Source organism: Varanus komodoensis, unplaced genomic scaffold (assembly GCF_004798865.1).
Source record: "Varanus komodoensis strain SLA01 unplaced genomic scaffold, ASM479886v1 scaffold117, whole genome shotgun sequence".
Lineage (NCBI taxonomy): Eukaryota > Metazoa > Chordata > Lepidosauria > Squamata > Varanidae > Varanus > Varanus komodoensis.
This window is the reverse complement of record NW_025335336.1, coordinates 641,804-657,510: the sequence shown is the minus strand read 5'-3', so window position 1 is coordinate 657,510 and position 15,707 is coordinate 641,804. Positions and strand designations below refer to the sequence as shown.

The 15,707-nt window shown below is 68.0% G+C and overlaps 2 protein-coding genes across 2 annotated transcripts; one reads left to right on the top strand and one right to left on the bottom strand.

The window, feature by feature from the left end:
* Window positions 1-149: 149 nt before the first annotated feature.
* UBE2C (ubiquitin conjugating enzyme E2 C) lies at window positions 150-2,972 on the top strand. Its single transcript, XM_044421313.1, has 5 exons — window positions 150-171; window positions 444-530; window positions 887-1,091; window positions 2,108-2,167; window positions 2,860-2,972. Exons 1-5 carry the CDS (start codon window positions 160-162, stop codon window positions 2,916-2,918), a joined length of 423 nt encoding a protein of 140 aa, XP_044277248.1. The 5' UTR covers window positions 150-159; the 3' UTR covers window positions 2,919-2,972.
* Window positions 2,973-4,319: 1,347 nt separating this feature from the next.
* TNNC2 (troponin C2, fast skeletal type) lies at window positions 4,320-9,576 on the bottom strand. Its single transcript, XM_044421274.1, has 6 exons — window positions 9,513-9,576; window positions 6,958-7,009; window positions 6,562-6,705; window positions 6,370-6,484; window positions 4,882-5,018; window positions 4,320-4,562 (listed from the first exon to the last, which is right to left on the bottom strand). The coding sequence occupies exons 1-6, from the start codon at window positions 9,513-9,515 to the stop codon at window positions 4,531-4,533; spliced, it is 483 nt and encodes a 160-aa protein (XP_044277209.1). The 5' UTR covers window positions 9,516-9,576; the 3' UTR covers window positions 4,320-4,530.
* Between the last annotated feature and the right edge of the window lie 6,131 nt (window positions 9,577-15,707).

The following is a 15,707-nucleotide window of genomic DNA, read 5'->3' as shown; positions in this document are numbered from 1 at the left end:
AAGGCGGCCGAGCCCGGCAGCGGCGCCGCCCGGGGCTCCGTGCGCAGCAGGTACCGCGCGGGCCGGGCGGGCGGGCGGGGGTGGCCGGGCGCGGGCGCAGCGTGCTGCGCCCTTCTAACGCGTGTCCCGCCTCTGCCCCGCAGGCTGCAGCAGGAGCTGATGACCCTGATGGTGAGTGGCGGCGCCCCGCCGGCCCGCGTGCCTCCGCGGCGCCAAGCCCTCCCTGTTGGCGGGCGCCAGGGGCGGCTGGACGGGCGCTGCGGGCGGGCCCTCCGCGTCTGCCGTGCCCTCCCCGTCTGCCGTGCCGATGGGCGCTCCGCGGGTCGCCCGCCGGAGGCCGAGCCACGGCCGACCCGGACCCGTGGGCGGGAGGGGCCGCCGGCGCTTGCCTCTCCCGTCGTGAGGGGCGCCGCTGCCCTCTCTCAAGCCCGGCTTCTCCGCAGATGTCGGGAGACAAGGGCGTCTCGGCCTTCCCGGAGTCGGACAACCTCTTCAAGTGGATCGGGACCATCCATGGCGCAGCCGGGACGGTGAGCCGCGCCGGAGGCCCCAGAGGGCCGCCGAGGGAGCCCTCGCCGTCCGTCCCGCCCAGCGGCCCCCCCGGCCTCCCGGAAGAGCTGCCCCGCGGGCGGGCGGGCGGGCACCGAGGGCGCGCAGCCTGCCCTCTTCCGGGGGGCCGCGGCTGCAGCGGCTCGACGGCGCGCGTCGCCGCTCGGTCCTGGCAGAAGCCCCGCGCCGCTCGGGCCAAGCCCGGCCGCCCCGCAAGCGTCGCCTGCGGCGGCCCGAACGCACCGGGAGGGGAGGGGAGGGGAGGGCTGGACGGAGCCGCTGCGGGGCCGGGCTTGGGGCGCCGGCCCGTGCTGACCTGCCTGCCCTCCCCCGCCAGGTGTACGAGGAGCTCCGGTACAAGCTCTCCCTGGAGTTCCCCAGCGGCTACCCCTACACGCCCCCCACTGTCAAGTTCCTCACGCCCTGCTTCCACCCCAACGTGGACCTGCAGGGCAACATCTGCCTGGACATCCTGAAGGACAAGTGGTCGGCCCTGCACGACGTCCGGACCATCCTGCTCTCCATCCAGAGCCTGCTGGGGGGTGAGTTGGGGGCTGCTGGCGCCGGTGCCTGGCCAGCCCTCTGCCCACGCTGGTCTCGCCATCCCGGAAGAGAACTGGCATAACGGATCGTGGGCACACCTTGAAGCTTGCCGGCTCCGCCCCGTGCCCAGTGGGCTCCCTCGGGTGCCTTCCTAGCGTTGCTTGGCCCTCCTGGCCCCCCTTGCCCCGAAAGCTCCTCCTCGGAGCGTTCCCACGTTCGTTTCCCAACACAGGTTACGTAAGAAATCCTTAAGGTGCTATAGCGCACTGAGAAAGGGGAAATTGGGCAGAAATCAGAGCGACGCGCTCTGATGGGATCCCCGCAGGGGCTCGTTGGGGTGCTGGCCAGCTTGCTAGCAAAGGTGGCCCAGACGGAACAACGGACAGGTGCATGCCCAGTTGGGAAGAGTCAGACTCGGGGTGCTCGGCAGGGCCCTTTCGCAAGGTGGGTAGAGGCAACAGGTGGGCTAGCGCAGGGCGCGGTCCTGGCCCAGAGCTCTTCCCCATCTGTACGAGTGACTTGGGCGAGGAAGTGCAGGAAACGCTTATCGGCGCTGCAGGTGACGCACAACTTGGTGAGACAGCAAGTGCCCTGGAGGCAGTCAGGGCGGCCTTGGCGGGTTGGGGGCTGGTCCGGGAACCGCAGAAGGCAGCGCAGTCGGGGCAAGTGCCAAGTCCCGCGTCTGGGAGAGAGAGGTCAGATGCTTCCATGCGAGGTGGGGACGCGTGGCTCCACGAGGCTGCGAGCGCGGAGCATCTCGGAACAGTTGTCGATCTCAAGCGGAACACGAGTCGGCCGTGTGACGGGGCTGCCGCGGGCAGGTGCTGCCGAGGGCCTCGCTTCTGGGTCCCGTGGAGTGCCGGCTCCCCTCCCTCAGCACTGTCTGGAGTCCCGTGCCTCGTTCTGGGTGCCCCGATGTGCAAACGACGCAGGGCTTCAGGTGGGCGGCAGAGTTCCCTGCCTCGCGTCAAGCCTCCACTGCGCCGTGTCTGATGGCTTTCTCCTCCCACCCCAGAGCCCAACGTGGAGAGTCCGCTGAACACGGATGCTGCGGAGCTGTGGAAGAACCCGGCAGGTGGGTGCCCCCCCCCACACTGGGAGGCGGAGCATGGTCGGGGGGGCCACGCTGAGGGGCAGGTGGTGAAGCGCAGCCCCGCGTCCAGGCGCCCCTCCCGAGCCGGTGGGCCAAAGTGGCCCATGAGGTGGGTTGGATGGGGCCGGGGACGTCCCGGTGCCAGGCCCCCTCGGCCAGGGACTCCCTGGGCGGCTCCGGGCCAGGCACGAACTCTCACTGGCGTCTTGCGACAATGAGGTGCAGAGGGGGTGGATTGTGTGTGTTGCTTCGGGCTTCTGGAGGAGAAGCAGGCGCCTGAAAAAATGTGCTAAAATTGCACCAGCGTTTGCTGACCCCTGGGCACTCGTCCCGTGCCCAGAACCTCCGCCCGAGCGAGTGGGAGGGCATGAGTGGCCAGGGACGGGGGCCGTGATCCTTGCAGCCCAGCAGCTGCCCTGCCGGTGCTCCCGGATGCGCGTGGCCGTTACCGCGTGGTCACTGAGCCCCAAGAAGGCCGGCTTCCTGGCCGTGCGCCCCTCGGGGCTTTGGCCAACCCACCCGCTCGGGGGCCAGGCGGCCGCCCATCCGGCGCCTGGCTGAGGCTGCGCTCATGCTTGGCTGGCCCCGGGCAGGGCAGGCTTCCTGCACTGGGCGCACGGGCTTGGCTGCCCCTGCCCAGCTGCTGGAGCTGTGTCTGTGCGCATCTCCCACAGCCTACAGGAAGTACCTCCACGAATCCTACGCGAGGCACATGAAGAGCCAGGACACCTGATGAGCCCCCTGCCCCGCCACGCCTCCCGCTGCGCCCTGGTGGTGCGTTCCCCCCCCCCCCCCCCCCCCCCCCCCGCGGCCCCCGGGGGGGGCGTCCCCCCCCCCCCCGGTGTGCGAGTGCTGCACTGTACGATAGCTGACTGTTAAATTTATTTGGTGTGTTGTCCCGACGCTTTGTCTATGAATAAACCTTTGCCTGTTTTTATAACTTCCTGCTCCTGTGTCATGAGAAGAGGGGCCCACTTTGGCCCGCCCGCCCTGGGAAGGTCACAGGGAGGCGCAGCCGGAAGAGGCTCCAGGGGCTCCTAAGGGGCAGCACGGTGGTGGTGGTGCTGCAGCCCGATGCGGACGGGGCCCTGCAGCAGGGCCGGGCGGAGCTCATTCGGGGGCGCCCGGCTTTGCACACGGAAGTGGGTCTCCCCTGCAGGCCGGGTGCAGAGGCTCCGAATTGGGGGCAGATGCTGCGAGCCCCAGACCCTCCCCTCCCCGCACACATCGGCCCGGCCCCTTTCCTCCGGCCCCACTGGAGTCGCTTCCCTGTCTTGCCCCCGGTTCTCCACCAACTGATCCAAAGGGGCGGCCCAGCTGAGTCCTCCCAGCACCTGAGAGTCCTCCCTCCTGCCCAGGCTTGGCCTCCCCCCCCCCCCCCCCCACCCCGTTCCCCCTCCCCCCAAGGTGGGGGGTCCCCGAGACCCCCCCCCCCCACACACTGGAGTCTTCGGCTGCTGATCGCCTGAGGCGAGCCTGCTTCCCGCTGCAGCCGTGGCCGAAGCCACCATCTCTGCTGGGAAAGTGCCCCGCCACGTGTGGATTGGGGCCCGGCGGCCTCTTCCCTCCAAGGCCCAGCCGTCCCCTTGCAGCTGAGGACCTCAGACAGGTCCGCCCCATGTCTGTTTTCCGTTTTTGTCCGCTGCCCCAGGATCAGCTCCCTCGCCCCGCAGCCCCCGGCCGAGAGGAGGGGCTGGCCGGGGCTGCCACACATGCCCTTGGGGGGACGGCTTCCTGCAAAGGCCCCGGGACAGCGAGCCGCTTGTGGCATCCTCCCCACCCTTGCCGCAGCCGCGGTGCAGGGCTGGCGGGCCCATGGCGCAGTTCGCCATGAGCCCCACCGCTGCAAACCCGCCTGCGGGATGGGATGAGCTGGCCGGCCCCGGGGCTCAGCTGCTCGGGATGCAGCGACTCGGCCTGCAGTGCCCCCTGCCCCCCCCACGCTCGTTTGCTTCCGGGACGGCTGCGTTGCAAGGGAGGGCCGGAGGGGAGCAGAAGGGACCGCCTGGCAGTTCCTGGCGCTGCTCCCTCCCCGGGCTCCCGCTCACTAGTGGGGGTCCTCTGGCTCCAGGGCCCCCCCAGGTCAGGGCCTCCACGGCGGATCCAGAAAGGTGCCTGTCGGGGGGGCTCCAGTCCCTTGCTCTTTATTGAAGCGCCAGCCAGTGTTACACGCAGGAGTTTGCACGCTCGGGGTGGTGAGGGTCTGCGGAGCTTAGCTGGAAGGAGTCTCTGAGCTGTGTGGCGCAAGCGGGACGGGAGTGGGGGGCGCGTGGCCAGGCCAGGCCAGGCACGGGGAGCTGGCGGCGGCGGCGGCTGCCCCGGCCTCACAGGAATGTTTCGGCGCTTTACTGCACTCCCTCCATCATCTTCAGGAACTCTGCAAGGAGGCGGACGCTGGGTTAGCCCAAAGCCGTGTGCCCCCGGCAATAGTTTTGGGAAGGGGGGGCCCTCTGTGGAGCCGAGGGGGGGCAGCCGCAGAGTGGATCGCTGCTCCCAGGCCCAGGCCCGCCCTTCCCGGCTGGCCAAGAGCGTGGGGGCCGGCTGGCGTGGGGCGCCCCTCCCGAGGGGCCTGCCTGAGCACGGGGGGCCTGGGGCTGCGGAGCCCTTGTGCGACGGGGGCACCAGCCCCCCCCCCCCGTGCTGCCCCACACGTGGCCTGGCTCCCACCCATGGAGGCGGCCGGCCACGCCACGCACCATCAAAGTCGATCCGGCCGTCGTTGTTTTTGTCTCCGTCCCGCATGAGCTCCTGGATCTCGTCCTCCGTGACGTTTTCGCCGGACACCCGGAAGATCTCGACCAGCTCATCGGCGTCCAGGTAGCCGTCGGCGTTCCTGTTCGGGAAGAGCGTCATCATGGACGGGGCACTGCTGCTTCCCTGCCCCGAGCGTGCCCTTCTCGGCGCAGCTCCCGGCCACGGAGGGAGCGGAAGCCTGGGCAGGGACGCCTCGGGTCCGATCCAGCACAGGCTGCTTCCAGAATCACGGAACAATGGAGCTGCAGGACCCGGGGGGCCACCAGGTCGGAGCCCCTGCCGAGGCAGGACTCCTGTCCGGCTCTCCTGAAAGCCTCAGGGCGGGAGATCCACCACCCGCCTGGGTCACGGGCTCCGTTGCCGCACGGCTCTAACACTTGGGGCGTTTTTCCCGGCATCTCCCCGGAATCTGCTTCCTGCGTGCTCTCGCGTCTCCCTCAGACCTCCCGCCCTGAGGCGGAACAGGCCCAGTTCCTTCCACCTGTCCTCACAAGGCCCCGCATCATCCTGCCGCCCCCCCCCCCGCACCCTTTCCCGAGGGTCCCGGCTGACCCCTTCCACTGTTCTCTTAGGCACTCAGAGGACAATGAGGGACAGGGGTCCCTGATGGCAGCCTGCAGCCAGACCCCATTTTTAAGGTTCCGGCTGAATCCTGCCCACGTTCACCCTGGGCTTTGCTGCAGCCACTGAGCCCAGCGGGGCTCCAGTTCAGCGGCTGTGCGCATGCCTTGCCCAGGTGGCTGTGGGGCAGCTCCCGAGGGGGAGGCCGGGCCGGGCCGGGGCTGGGCAGACCTTGGACTCCTTCCTCCGTGGATCCTCGGTCACCCAACTGGGCCGAAGGGCCAGGGGAGGGAGGCGGCCACAGGGGCGGCACGCAGGTGAGGCTTGCAGCCCCGGGCACGGCCAGGCTGCCCCCCGGGATGCCCCCGGGATGCCCCGCTGTGCAGGCTGCCGAGCTGAGCCGAGCGGAGAGCCGAGCCCCGTCGGCCTCTGGGGAGAAGGCGCTGCCGGCCCGTGCGGGAGTGCCCGGCGCCACGTGGGTCGCAGCCCTCTGAGCTGGGAAGGGGGATTGTGTGGGCGGGCGAGCAGATGGGCTCCTCGGTCCCATCCCAGCCTCCGCAGGCAGCTGCTCCCCTGGGCAGCTCTCCTGGGCAACGGGGCTGAGGGAGCCCCAGGCCTCTCGGCAATCTTCTGTCCTGGCAGCCCCGGCGGGAGGCTGGAGGCTGGAGGCCTTGTGGCATCACAGGCGGGGAGCCCAGCTGGCCTCGTGGCCGCCAGGCCACTCCCGCCGCCAGCCCTCCCCACCGGGCCGGCCAGCGTGGTGGAGGGAGCACCGGCGAGGCGAGGCGACGGCCGCGCAAGCCCTCTGCGTCTCCCTTCAGCCGCTCCGGCGGGCTGGGGGCCGGGGGCGGCTGCCGGGCGCGACCCACCTGTCAAAGATGCGGAAGCACTCGGCCAGCTCCTCCTCAGTCTTGCCCTTGGCGTCCTCTTTCATCTGGCGCACCATCATGACCAGGAACTCCTCGAAGTCGATGGTTCCGCTGCCTGGGGGGAGACACCGGGTTCGGAGCGGCCCTCTCAGCGGCCGGCCAGCCGCCCCCGCCCCCGGCGCCCCCACTCACCGTCCTCGTCCACCTCCTCGATGATGGCGTCCAGCTCCTCCTTGGTGGGCGTCTGGCCCAGCATCCGCATGACGGTGCCCAGCTCCTTGGTGCTGATGTCGCCGCCCCCGTCCGCGTCGAACATGTCGAAGGCGGCCTTGAACTCTGCGGGAGGTGCGGGCGGCGTTAGCCGGGGGGGGCGGCCCCGGGCTCTCGCCATCCTCCGGGGCTAGGCAGGGGGGTTGGGGGGCGCCCCGGGGCCGCTCCAGCAAGCCCTCGGCCCAGGCACGCGATCTCCCGCAGGGTCCCCGGCATGCCACGCGCTGCCCCTGGCCAGCCGCGGGAGAGCAAGGCGTCCTCGCAGGGCAAGGGGCGCGTGGGGAGAGGCCGCCCGGCGATGCGTCGCGAGGCACTCACCTGCGATCATCTCCTCACTGAGGTAGGACCGGGCCTCGGCCTGCTGGTCCGTCTGCAGAGCAAGCAAAGGAAGTCACCAGGGGCCCCGCAGAGGCCCGGCGGGGGCCACGGCCAGGAGCGGCCTCGTGTGCCCCTCCTGCTCTTCCTGGCCGCCTCTCAGGCCCGAGGCCCTGCCTCCCCTCTGGGAGACGCCTCGCCCTTCCCATGCACCTGGGTGGGCCACTTGCACCCCAAGGGAGCGGGGCCGGGCCCTCAGGGCCAGGCAGCTCCCAGCCATGGGGCAGTCGATTCAGGAGGGGCGGGAGGCCGTCGAGCCCCACTCCCTGCCCCGTGCAGCACTGCCTGCTAAGGCATCCCTGACAGGCAGCTGTCCAGCGCCCTTCGAAGGCCCCCAGGCTGGGAGAGCCCACCGCCTCCCTAGGGCTTGGGTCCCGTTGTCCCGCTGCTCTGACAGTCCCGGAGCCCTTCCTGATGCCCGGCCAGAGCCCGGCTCCCTGTGGACCGAGCCCGATGCTCTGGAATGGCCAGGAAGGGGCCCTGCCCCTCCTCTCCGTGGCAACCCTCCACGTCCTGGCAGGGGGCGCCCTGCCTCCCCGCAGTCTTCCCTTCTTGAGGCCAAACGTGGCCCGCTCTCTCAGGCCCCACTGTTTGCTTCCAGGCCCCGGGTCACAGTCCCCTTCCTGCCCTCCCGGGAACCCTCCCCAGCCGGTCTGCATCTTTCTTGAAGTGTGGTGCCCAGAACGGGCCATGACACTCCAGATGAGGCCTAGCTAATGTTGACTAGAGAGGGGAACCTGCACCTCGCCTGTTTGGAAATGATAGTTCTATTCACAGAATCCTAGAAGAGTAGAGCTGGCAGGGGCCATGAGGGCCATCAGGTCCAGCCCCCTGCGGCTGCAGGCCTCCACGTGACCCCGTGGCGCATTGATGCCGCCCAGCAGAGGGCCGACTCTGTTGCACCTCATCGCTTCCTCGGCTCGTGCTCGGCAACGCCAAGATGCTTCTCACTTGCGGTGCCGTTGAGCCAAGACTCCCCCCCTTGTAAAGATGCAATCGGGGGGTTTTCCTAGGTGCGCAGCTGGCCCTTGTCCCAACTGAATTGCATTCTGTTGCTTTGAAGGTCGAGGCCCCATCGGTTCAAGGATAGGCTGGACACGCACATGGTGGGCGTGTCGTGAGCAGAGCCGGCTGGAGCCGGGGGGTCAGACTAGATGGCCCGGGAGACCCCTTCTGCCTCGCTCTGTTTCTGTATTTCCAGCCCAGTGCTCCAACCCATCAAGGCCACCTTGAATCTTCTCTCTCTCTTCCAGGGCATTAGCTACCCTGCCCAGCTTCCTGCCATGTGCAGATCTGATCACTGTTCCTGCCCCTCCTCATCCAGGTCACTAATGAGAATGCGGAAGAGCTCCGGGCCAGGCCTGGACCCTGCGGGACCCCCCCTCGCTGCCTCGCCCCGGTCTGAGGAGGTGCCGTTGAGGAGCCCTCCCTGCGCCCAGGTCTGCGGCCAGCGGAGGCTCCACTGGAGGGCTGCTCCACTGCGCCCTCCTGCTCGTCTGCTGACCGGAGCACCGGTTCCGGCCTCACAGGGACTCCTGGGCGCACTCTCCTGGGACCCGGGTCAGCGCCACGGGCTGAGGGAATGTGACTGGTGCTAAAGCATGGGGCCGGGCATGGGGGCACCCAAGCCAGCCCCCCCTCCAGAAAGGGGGCTGTTGCCCCATGACGCCCATCTGGGCTCTTGGGGGCGGGAAGGCAGGAAGCACCCGTGGCTCCCGGGACTGCCCCGGGGCACAGGAGGCCCGTCCCCCCTGCGGGGGCCTTCCTTCCCCAGATGCTAGGCTGTGGCTGGGGGTCCTTGGGACGAGCTATTCTTAGCTGCATCCGCCTCAGCCCTCCTTCTAGGGGGAGCAGCAGGATGGCCGCCAGCTGCCCGGCACCTGTCGGCTGCCCGATTGGGTTACTCCTTCAGGCGGGTCGTGGAGCTTGGCGGCCAGCAGGCATCCCGGCCAATTCTTGTGACCGCCGTCTTGGCTTTCTCCGCAGGCGGCTCCTCCGTGTCCTTGGCTGGGCTCCAGGTCAGCTCCGATCCCCGGCAGAGATCCCCCCCCGCCAGGCAGACGGAGGACAATCGCGCCGACCCCGCGAAGCCCCGCGGTTTCTCCCAAACGCTGCCTCCCATGCCCAGCAGACCGCCCGTCTGCACCGCCTCCCTGCTCGAAAGCCGCCCTGGAGCCCCCCGCCTGGGCCCGCCTCCCCAGCCCCCAGCCCCCTCTCAAGCCAGCGGCCTCGGCCAGGGGGTCAGCCGGCCCACTGGCCCCACACAGAGCCGCTCCTGCGGAGCAGTGCTTGTGTCCTGGCAGCTCTCCACGTCTGTGCTGGCCCTGGGCCCCGGTGCCGGCCAGTCCCGTTGGACGCGCGACCAACCAGTCCATCTCGCCATCCGTGCACATCCCGTGGTCCAGCCGGCGTGGCATCCTGGGAGGAGGTCCAGCTCCAACCATCCTGGGCGCCGCCTTCAAAGTGGGCCTTCGTGCCCGTGGTCTTACCATGCTTACCATGTTGGCAGGCAACACCCCACAGCAACCCACAGAGAAAGCACCACCACGTCCCTCTCCACTCCAAGCGCCGGCAGAAGCTCCCCCACCTCCCGGGCCCCCCAATTTGTACCCTGCCCCTTGGCCGGCCCCTGCCCAGAAGGGGCCCCGGGGGCGGCGGCTCTTGCGGCAGCCAATCGCCTTGCTCCTCGCCTGCCCATTGGCAGGAAGGATGTTTTTCCTAATTTAGGCAGGCCTCTCCTGGCCGCATCCTGCCGCAGCAGCAGCACAGCTGAGCAGCAGGACCCAGGCAGCAGGGAGGCATCCGACCCCCCCCGCCGGAGAACGGCAAGGAGCTGGCTGCAGGCTGCATGTGGAGACGTGGCCTGCCATGCAGCCCTGCCACGGGCAGCAGAGGGTTAAAGTGCTCCCACAGTGAGGAGCGGGCCGGGCTGCCAAGGACACCTGCCCTCACAGCCTGCCCCCTTGAGGAAGGGGCTCCGGGGGCTCCTCTGCCCACTGGGCTGGGCCTGCAGGCATCCCCGGAGCTGAGCTGTCTGCGCAGCCCTGAGCCCCCACAGCTTGGCTGGGCGTGGGGGCCGCTCTGTCCCTGGAGCAGCTCTGCAGCTCCAGCAGCCCCCCTGAGCCCCCCTGCGCTCGCCTGTTTGCTCGGGGCCCGGTTGCCACACGGCCTGGGGCAGTGAGAGGAGGCCCCAGGGAGGCCACCCCCGCCCCCGAGGGACACTGGCCGGCCGGCTGCAGAGCAGGGGAGGAGGGGCCCGCGGGGCCCGGGGCCGGGGGGCCTGGAGCAGCAGCGCCTGCCTGGGGAGGGGGCTGAGGCACGACGTGCACCGCCGGAGCCTTGGCCCCGGGGGGGTTTAGCCCCAGCCCGGCCTAGGAAGGAGGCCCGGGGGGGTGAGGGACTGAAAGGGGCCCTGCTGGGGGCCACACGAGCGCCTGAGGGCTCACGGACCCCGCGAGCTGGAAGGACGCCCCAACAGGCAGGCGCAGGTGGTCGCCCTTCCCTCCTCCCCCTATTAATAGACATTCCTAAGGAAAGCTCCGGAGAGGCAGCAGGGCGGCTGGCTAAATAAGGCAGAGACTGGGCCGGTCGGGAGCGAGGGGGTCTTGGGAGGCACTCTGGCTGGGGGGCTGCACGCAGGGCGGGGGCCGCTCGCATTCTGGGATGCCGACAAAGGTCTCCGCGGAGGCCAGCCTGCATCCCTTCCCAAGGGGACCGATGGCGGAGCCACGGCAGTCGATTCCCACCGCAGGCGGCCTCGGCTGTGCTTCCCCGGTGCGGCTTGGGGAGGTGGACACGCTCTGGGGCAGCCGCACAGCCCTGCTCACCTGGGTCCCGCACCCCTCTTGGCCAGTGGAAGCCGGTGGGCCAGAAAGGCGAGCGACCTCTCTATGGGGTGGGGTGGAGGGGCTGCGCTGGAAGCGGCCCCTTGAGCCCAGACAGCTTCACCCGGGCACCTTTCTGGACAAGGACCTGGAGCCACGGGGCAACTGGCTCCAGGCACTCAAGGGCAGGCCTGATTGCCTGGACCCTCGAGCACAGAGGCAGCCTTGGTCGCCCGGGAGGATGGCCAGGGCGGGAGAGGCTTGGGCGGGGGGGGGGCACTGAGCGCTTCTGCCCCTTAGCCACAGTGCCCCCCGGAGCTGCACCGTGAGTTGGGAGGGGCGGCACCGCGGGGCGCTGCTCCGGCTCCCCGAGTGAGAAGTGAACAGGGGTGCGGCTGCCCGAGGCGCAGCCATGGACCCCCTGGGCAGGCGGCCCGAACGAGCAGCGCCACCCCGGCTCTCCATCGGCGCGCCCCTCCGGGCCAAGAGCGAGGTGGACCAGCGGTGCCCGCCCGGAGAGGCCTCGCTGGCGGCATCGGGGGCCTCCTGGGCGGCCCGCCGTGGAACGAGCTCCCAGCCGAGACCGCCCTGGCCGCCCTCCCGCGGAGGCATGCAGCAGCCCCGAGAGTCCCGGCCGGGATGCGGCTGCGCCTACGCCGAGCTCCGGCGGGGGCGGGGGGGGGGGGGGAGGGGGGGGGCTGCGGGCCAGCTCCAGCTGGATACAAACTGGATTGAAAAACGAAAGGGTTTTAAATTTAGAAAGCGTAGAAGAGCCACGAAATTTATACACTTGATGGCAGTCGCTTGTTTGTTTCCAGGGGCCCGTTTCGCACACGCCGACTGGCTTCATGCAGCATTTCATTGCTTCATGCACTGCTCACCCCACCCAGGGGCCCCGGACGGTCCGACAGTCCAGCAAGACGCAGCCTGCGCCCAGGCAACCCCGGATGGCCGGCAGCGCTTTTCTGGCCACGGTTTGCCTGCAGGTCCGACCTGGGCTGAGACAGAGACTGGTCCAAACTCGCATCAGAGTTTGCACAGAAACTCTGCCACCTGGCAGGACGATCCTTGCCCACTCCCATCCTGGGTGATTGGGCGGACGGTTAAAATCGAAAAGTTAGCTGCACGTGGTGTGATGCACCATTTCCCATGTCCCCTGGCTAGCCCCAGAAGTGCCTGAACTCAGCGGCAGAACACAGGCTTCCCATGAAAAGGCGCCAGCCTGCGGCCTCTCCGCCATGTGGCTGGGAGAGGAGCCCCCTCGGGCCCGGGGAGCTGCGGCCGCTCGGGTGGGGCACCTCTGGGTGAGGAGGACGAGGGTCTGCTGTGGGGGAGGCGGCTTCCCCAGCCGGCCTTGGCAACGGCTTCCAGAGCGGACTCCAGGTCGGCCCGGGGCTTCTGCCAGGCCAACGTAAATGGAAGGGGGTTCGTGTTACGTTTGCTTGTTGACAAACGTGGGCAGAGGCTCCTCGAGGCAGACCAGAGGTCACCCCGCAGCAGCCTCATGGGGGGGGCTCCTTGCCGCAGTGACTCGACCCGGCCCCCTCGGGCAGCGGCAGCCTCCAAGTGGCCGCTCGGGGGCCTTCCTCGGTGCCCGGGCACATGGGCCGGGCCGCTGCTGGGAGCGAAGCTGGGCTGGGCGGCCCGATTCGGCAGGGCTCTGTGGTGGACAGGTGCCTCAGCGCCAGCCTCTCTGCAGCCCCGTCGTGCTGCAGGCCGCCCACCCGACCCTCGCGGTGCACGGGCGCGACGCCCACACTCGCTGCGCAGGCCCAAGCGCACAGCGGCACTCTCCCAGCACGCGTGAGCGACGTGGGGGCAGAGGGCACTTCTGGAGATGCCCCCTCACACTTCAGGGGCCATGGGTCAATGCACGGAGGACGTGGGTCAAAACCAGCCCCTCCGGGCCGGCAAGGGCACACAAGACAGCACCGCAAGGAGCGGCCTTTGCTCGCCCCGATCATGTCTCTGCGTCGCGTTTTGAGGGTGGGGCTGAAACCATTCAGCTCCTTAAGGCAAATAAAGGTTCTAAAGCCCCCCAACAGCAGAAGGGGCAAAGTCAGCCAGGGGCGAAGTCGGCCAAAGCCTCGGGTGCTGCACTTCCGTCTGCCCGAACTCCCGGGACGACTCACGGCAAAGGAGGGCGGCAAGGTTCTTTGCACCTGAAATACGAACACGTGGATCAGGGCTGCAGCTCTCCTGTGCCGGAGGCCACTGGATGAGGTGCGTGAGCAAAAAGCAGATGAAAACGACACAGCAGGAACACAGGAAATAGCTTGGAGCAATCCAGGTAATGAAATCCATGAAAACCATCTGCTTTCCCAGAAGGCCCGGACACCTGCTGGGGCCTCAGGGCCACAAGCGTCGTAGTCGGGGATCCATCGCGGGAGGCAGGTGCTTCCAGGCCAGGGTGCCATGACAGAGCGGGCTCTGCTCCCAGGCCCCACCTGCCTCCCTGGAGTCTGGGGACGTGGTGGAGTGGAGCAGGGCCTTTGACAAGGGTCCAAGTGACAGGGCGGGACAGGCTCACGCAGGAGACGGTGCCCCTCGGCCGCCGGCAGGGGACGCCCTGGCCCGGAAGCAGACTGGCAGCCAATGCAGCCGCCTGCAGGCTGGCCAGACACGTGCCCCCGGCTGCCCAATGGGTCCCGCATTGCGACTTTGGCCCCACGTCGTCTTTCCCTGGAGGGGACCAGAGCACAGCCCCCTCCACACAGAAGGGGGGGCGGCTGGGGGAAGATGCCCCGTGCCGCAGGCCTGGGCCCCAGGGCCAAAGCGAGACCAGCTGCAATGCGCACGCTGCTCCTTCCGGGGGGCTGCACCTCGGCCCAGGACAAGTTGAGCGCTGCGGCTCAGACCAGCCTTCAGGAGACCCCAGGCAAGCCACGCTGCCATGAAGGAACAGGGCGCACGGACCAGGGGCTGGCTAGTCCACCCTGGGACTCTGGCGCCACTGTGCCAGCAACGGGTCAGGGGCACGCTGCACAGAGGCTGCCTTTGCCCCGATCTTTAGGGTGGGACGGGCTGCAGCCAGCAGCAAGTGAGCACAGGCAACAACGGGGCCGTAACAACCCGAGGAGGCGGGGAGCACGGCTTCCAGGGGCCACTAGCCCTGCTGGCCATGGGCTACTGTTGGGAAAATGTGGCTAAGTCCTGTCTGGAAAGCATTACTTCTGTGTGCTTTTTGCATTGTGGGATCAAATCCTGCCTTCCTTCTCAAAACCAAGCTGTCACTGTTGAAAATGGCCTTCATTTCCCTCTCCTTTCTCTCACCTTTAGCTGTGGGCTACAGCAGACGGGCCATTTTAGCCCAAACATACATTGTAAATAGTCATTGTTGGAATTCAGTTTACAATACTCTTTTGATAGCCCAGAAGGCTTCATGTGCCCTGATCATGCGGAATGTTTAGAGTCTGAGCTTATCATGAATAGTTTCTAGTAGCTTGAATTTGCATGTCTGAGCAGACCTGGAGACGGGTTCAAGCTACTGAACTAAAGTGTCAATACAGGCAATTAGGAATATTGTAATCTCATTGTTACAGTGTGATTGACATTTCTTTATCTGTTCTGTATGTGAGGACCTCAGAATCTTATTGTAATGTCTGCATTCTGTCAGCAATTGCCCTGTACCTGCGTACCTATAAAATACCCTGCAATGTGTTGAAGCTTGGCAGCAAGTTTATCTCTGCTAGCCCAGTAATGCATTATCATGAGTCAACTGCGGGGACCTGGGATAGACAATAAAGACGCGGAGGTTCATAACGATTTATCTTTCCTATGACCCCGCGTTTTATTTCCTCTTCTCAAATTGAGATTCCGGGATTCTGACACTATCTCCACCACCAGAGTTGCAGAGGAGCTGGGCAGGGGCAGGTCTAGCCCCCTCCTGCTGGACAGATCCGGTGGGCAGCTGGTTTGCCACTGGCGTGCAGAGTCCTGGACTGGATGGGCCCTGGTCAGAACCAGCAGGGCTGTTCTTATGCAAAGCTCAGGGAACCAAGGTTGCATTTGGATGCCAGGAAGCACTTCCTGACAGTTAGGACCCCGAGGGTGTGGAATGGGCTTCCCCGGGGGGTCGTTGAGGCCCCATCGGTGCGGGTGTTCAAGGACAGGCTGGACATGCACATGGTGGACATGTCGTGAGTGGAGCCGGCTGGTGCTGGAGGTCAGACTGCATGGCCTGGGGGGTCCTTTCTGACTCACTCTGTTTCTCTGTTTCCTTTTCAGACAACAAAAGCCGAGACTGGGCAGGAGGGGGTCAGAATTTCGAACCAGCCTCAAACCTCTTCCCTTGCACTGGCCCGAATCAATGCACAACTATTGCTCCAGCATCCAGCCCCCAACAGCACACGCCCAGACCCTCGGGAGCGGCTCTGGCTCGATTCAAAACACAAAACCAGGAGTGGGCGCCGAGACTGACCAGGAACCAGCCCGGCTGAGTCCAGCGCCGCGGACTTTGCTGGGCCGGCAGCGGCGAGTGGCAGGAGCCGGGCATGGCCTCCTCGCCAGGCCGCCAGCGGGCCGCCCGCAGTGTGGGGGCCCGGGGATCCGCGGCAGCTCTCCGCCCCGGGCAGCTTCCCAGCATGAAAGGCGTTCGCGGGCGCCGCCTCCCCGCGGGGGCCGCGGCCGGCGGGTGCGTGGCAGGCCTGCGGCCTTCCGCAAGGCTGGGCTGTGGGCTTGAGCCGGCCGGCCGGCCTGCCACTCTGCGGGAGCGGCCCCCGCGCCCGGCCCCCTTCGGGCCGGACAGCGCGGCTCCGCCCGCCTGGCGCTCCGTCCACAGCGCTCGGCGCGGAGGGCGCGCCACCCGCTCGGGGCACGGGAGCGCGCGAGCCCCCGGCGCGTCCCTCGAGGAAGGGGCGCGCGGGCCCG

Bases quoted from the DNA above. Each gene is read 5' to 3' on its own strand.
- TNNC2 (XM_044421274.1), bottom strand. The intron at 6,485-6,561 runs GTGAGTGGGGGC...GTCTCCCCCCAG, and splicing joins CGAGGAGGTGGACGAGGACG to GCAGCGGAACCATCGACTTC. The intron at 5,019-6,369 runs GTGGGTCGCGCC...CTTCCCGAACAG, and splicing joins TGCTTCCGCATCTTTGACAG to GAACGCCGACGGCTACCTGG.
- UBE2C (XM_044421313.1), top strand. The intron at 531-886 runs GTGAGCCGCGCC...CTCCCCCGCCAG, and splicing joins TCCATGGCGCAGCCGGGACG to GTGTACGAGGAGCTCCGGTA. The intron at 1,092-2,107 runs GTGAGTTGGGGG...CTCCCACCCCAG, and splicing joins CATCCAGAGCCTGCTGGGGG to AGCCCAACGTGGAGAGTCCG.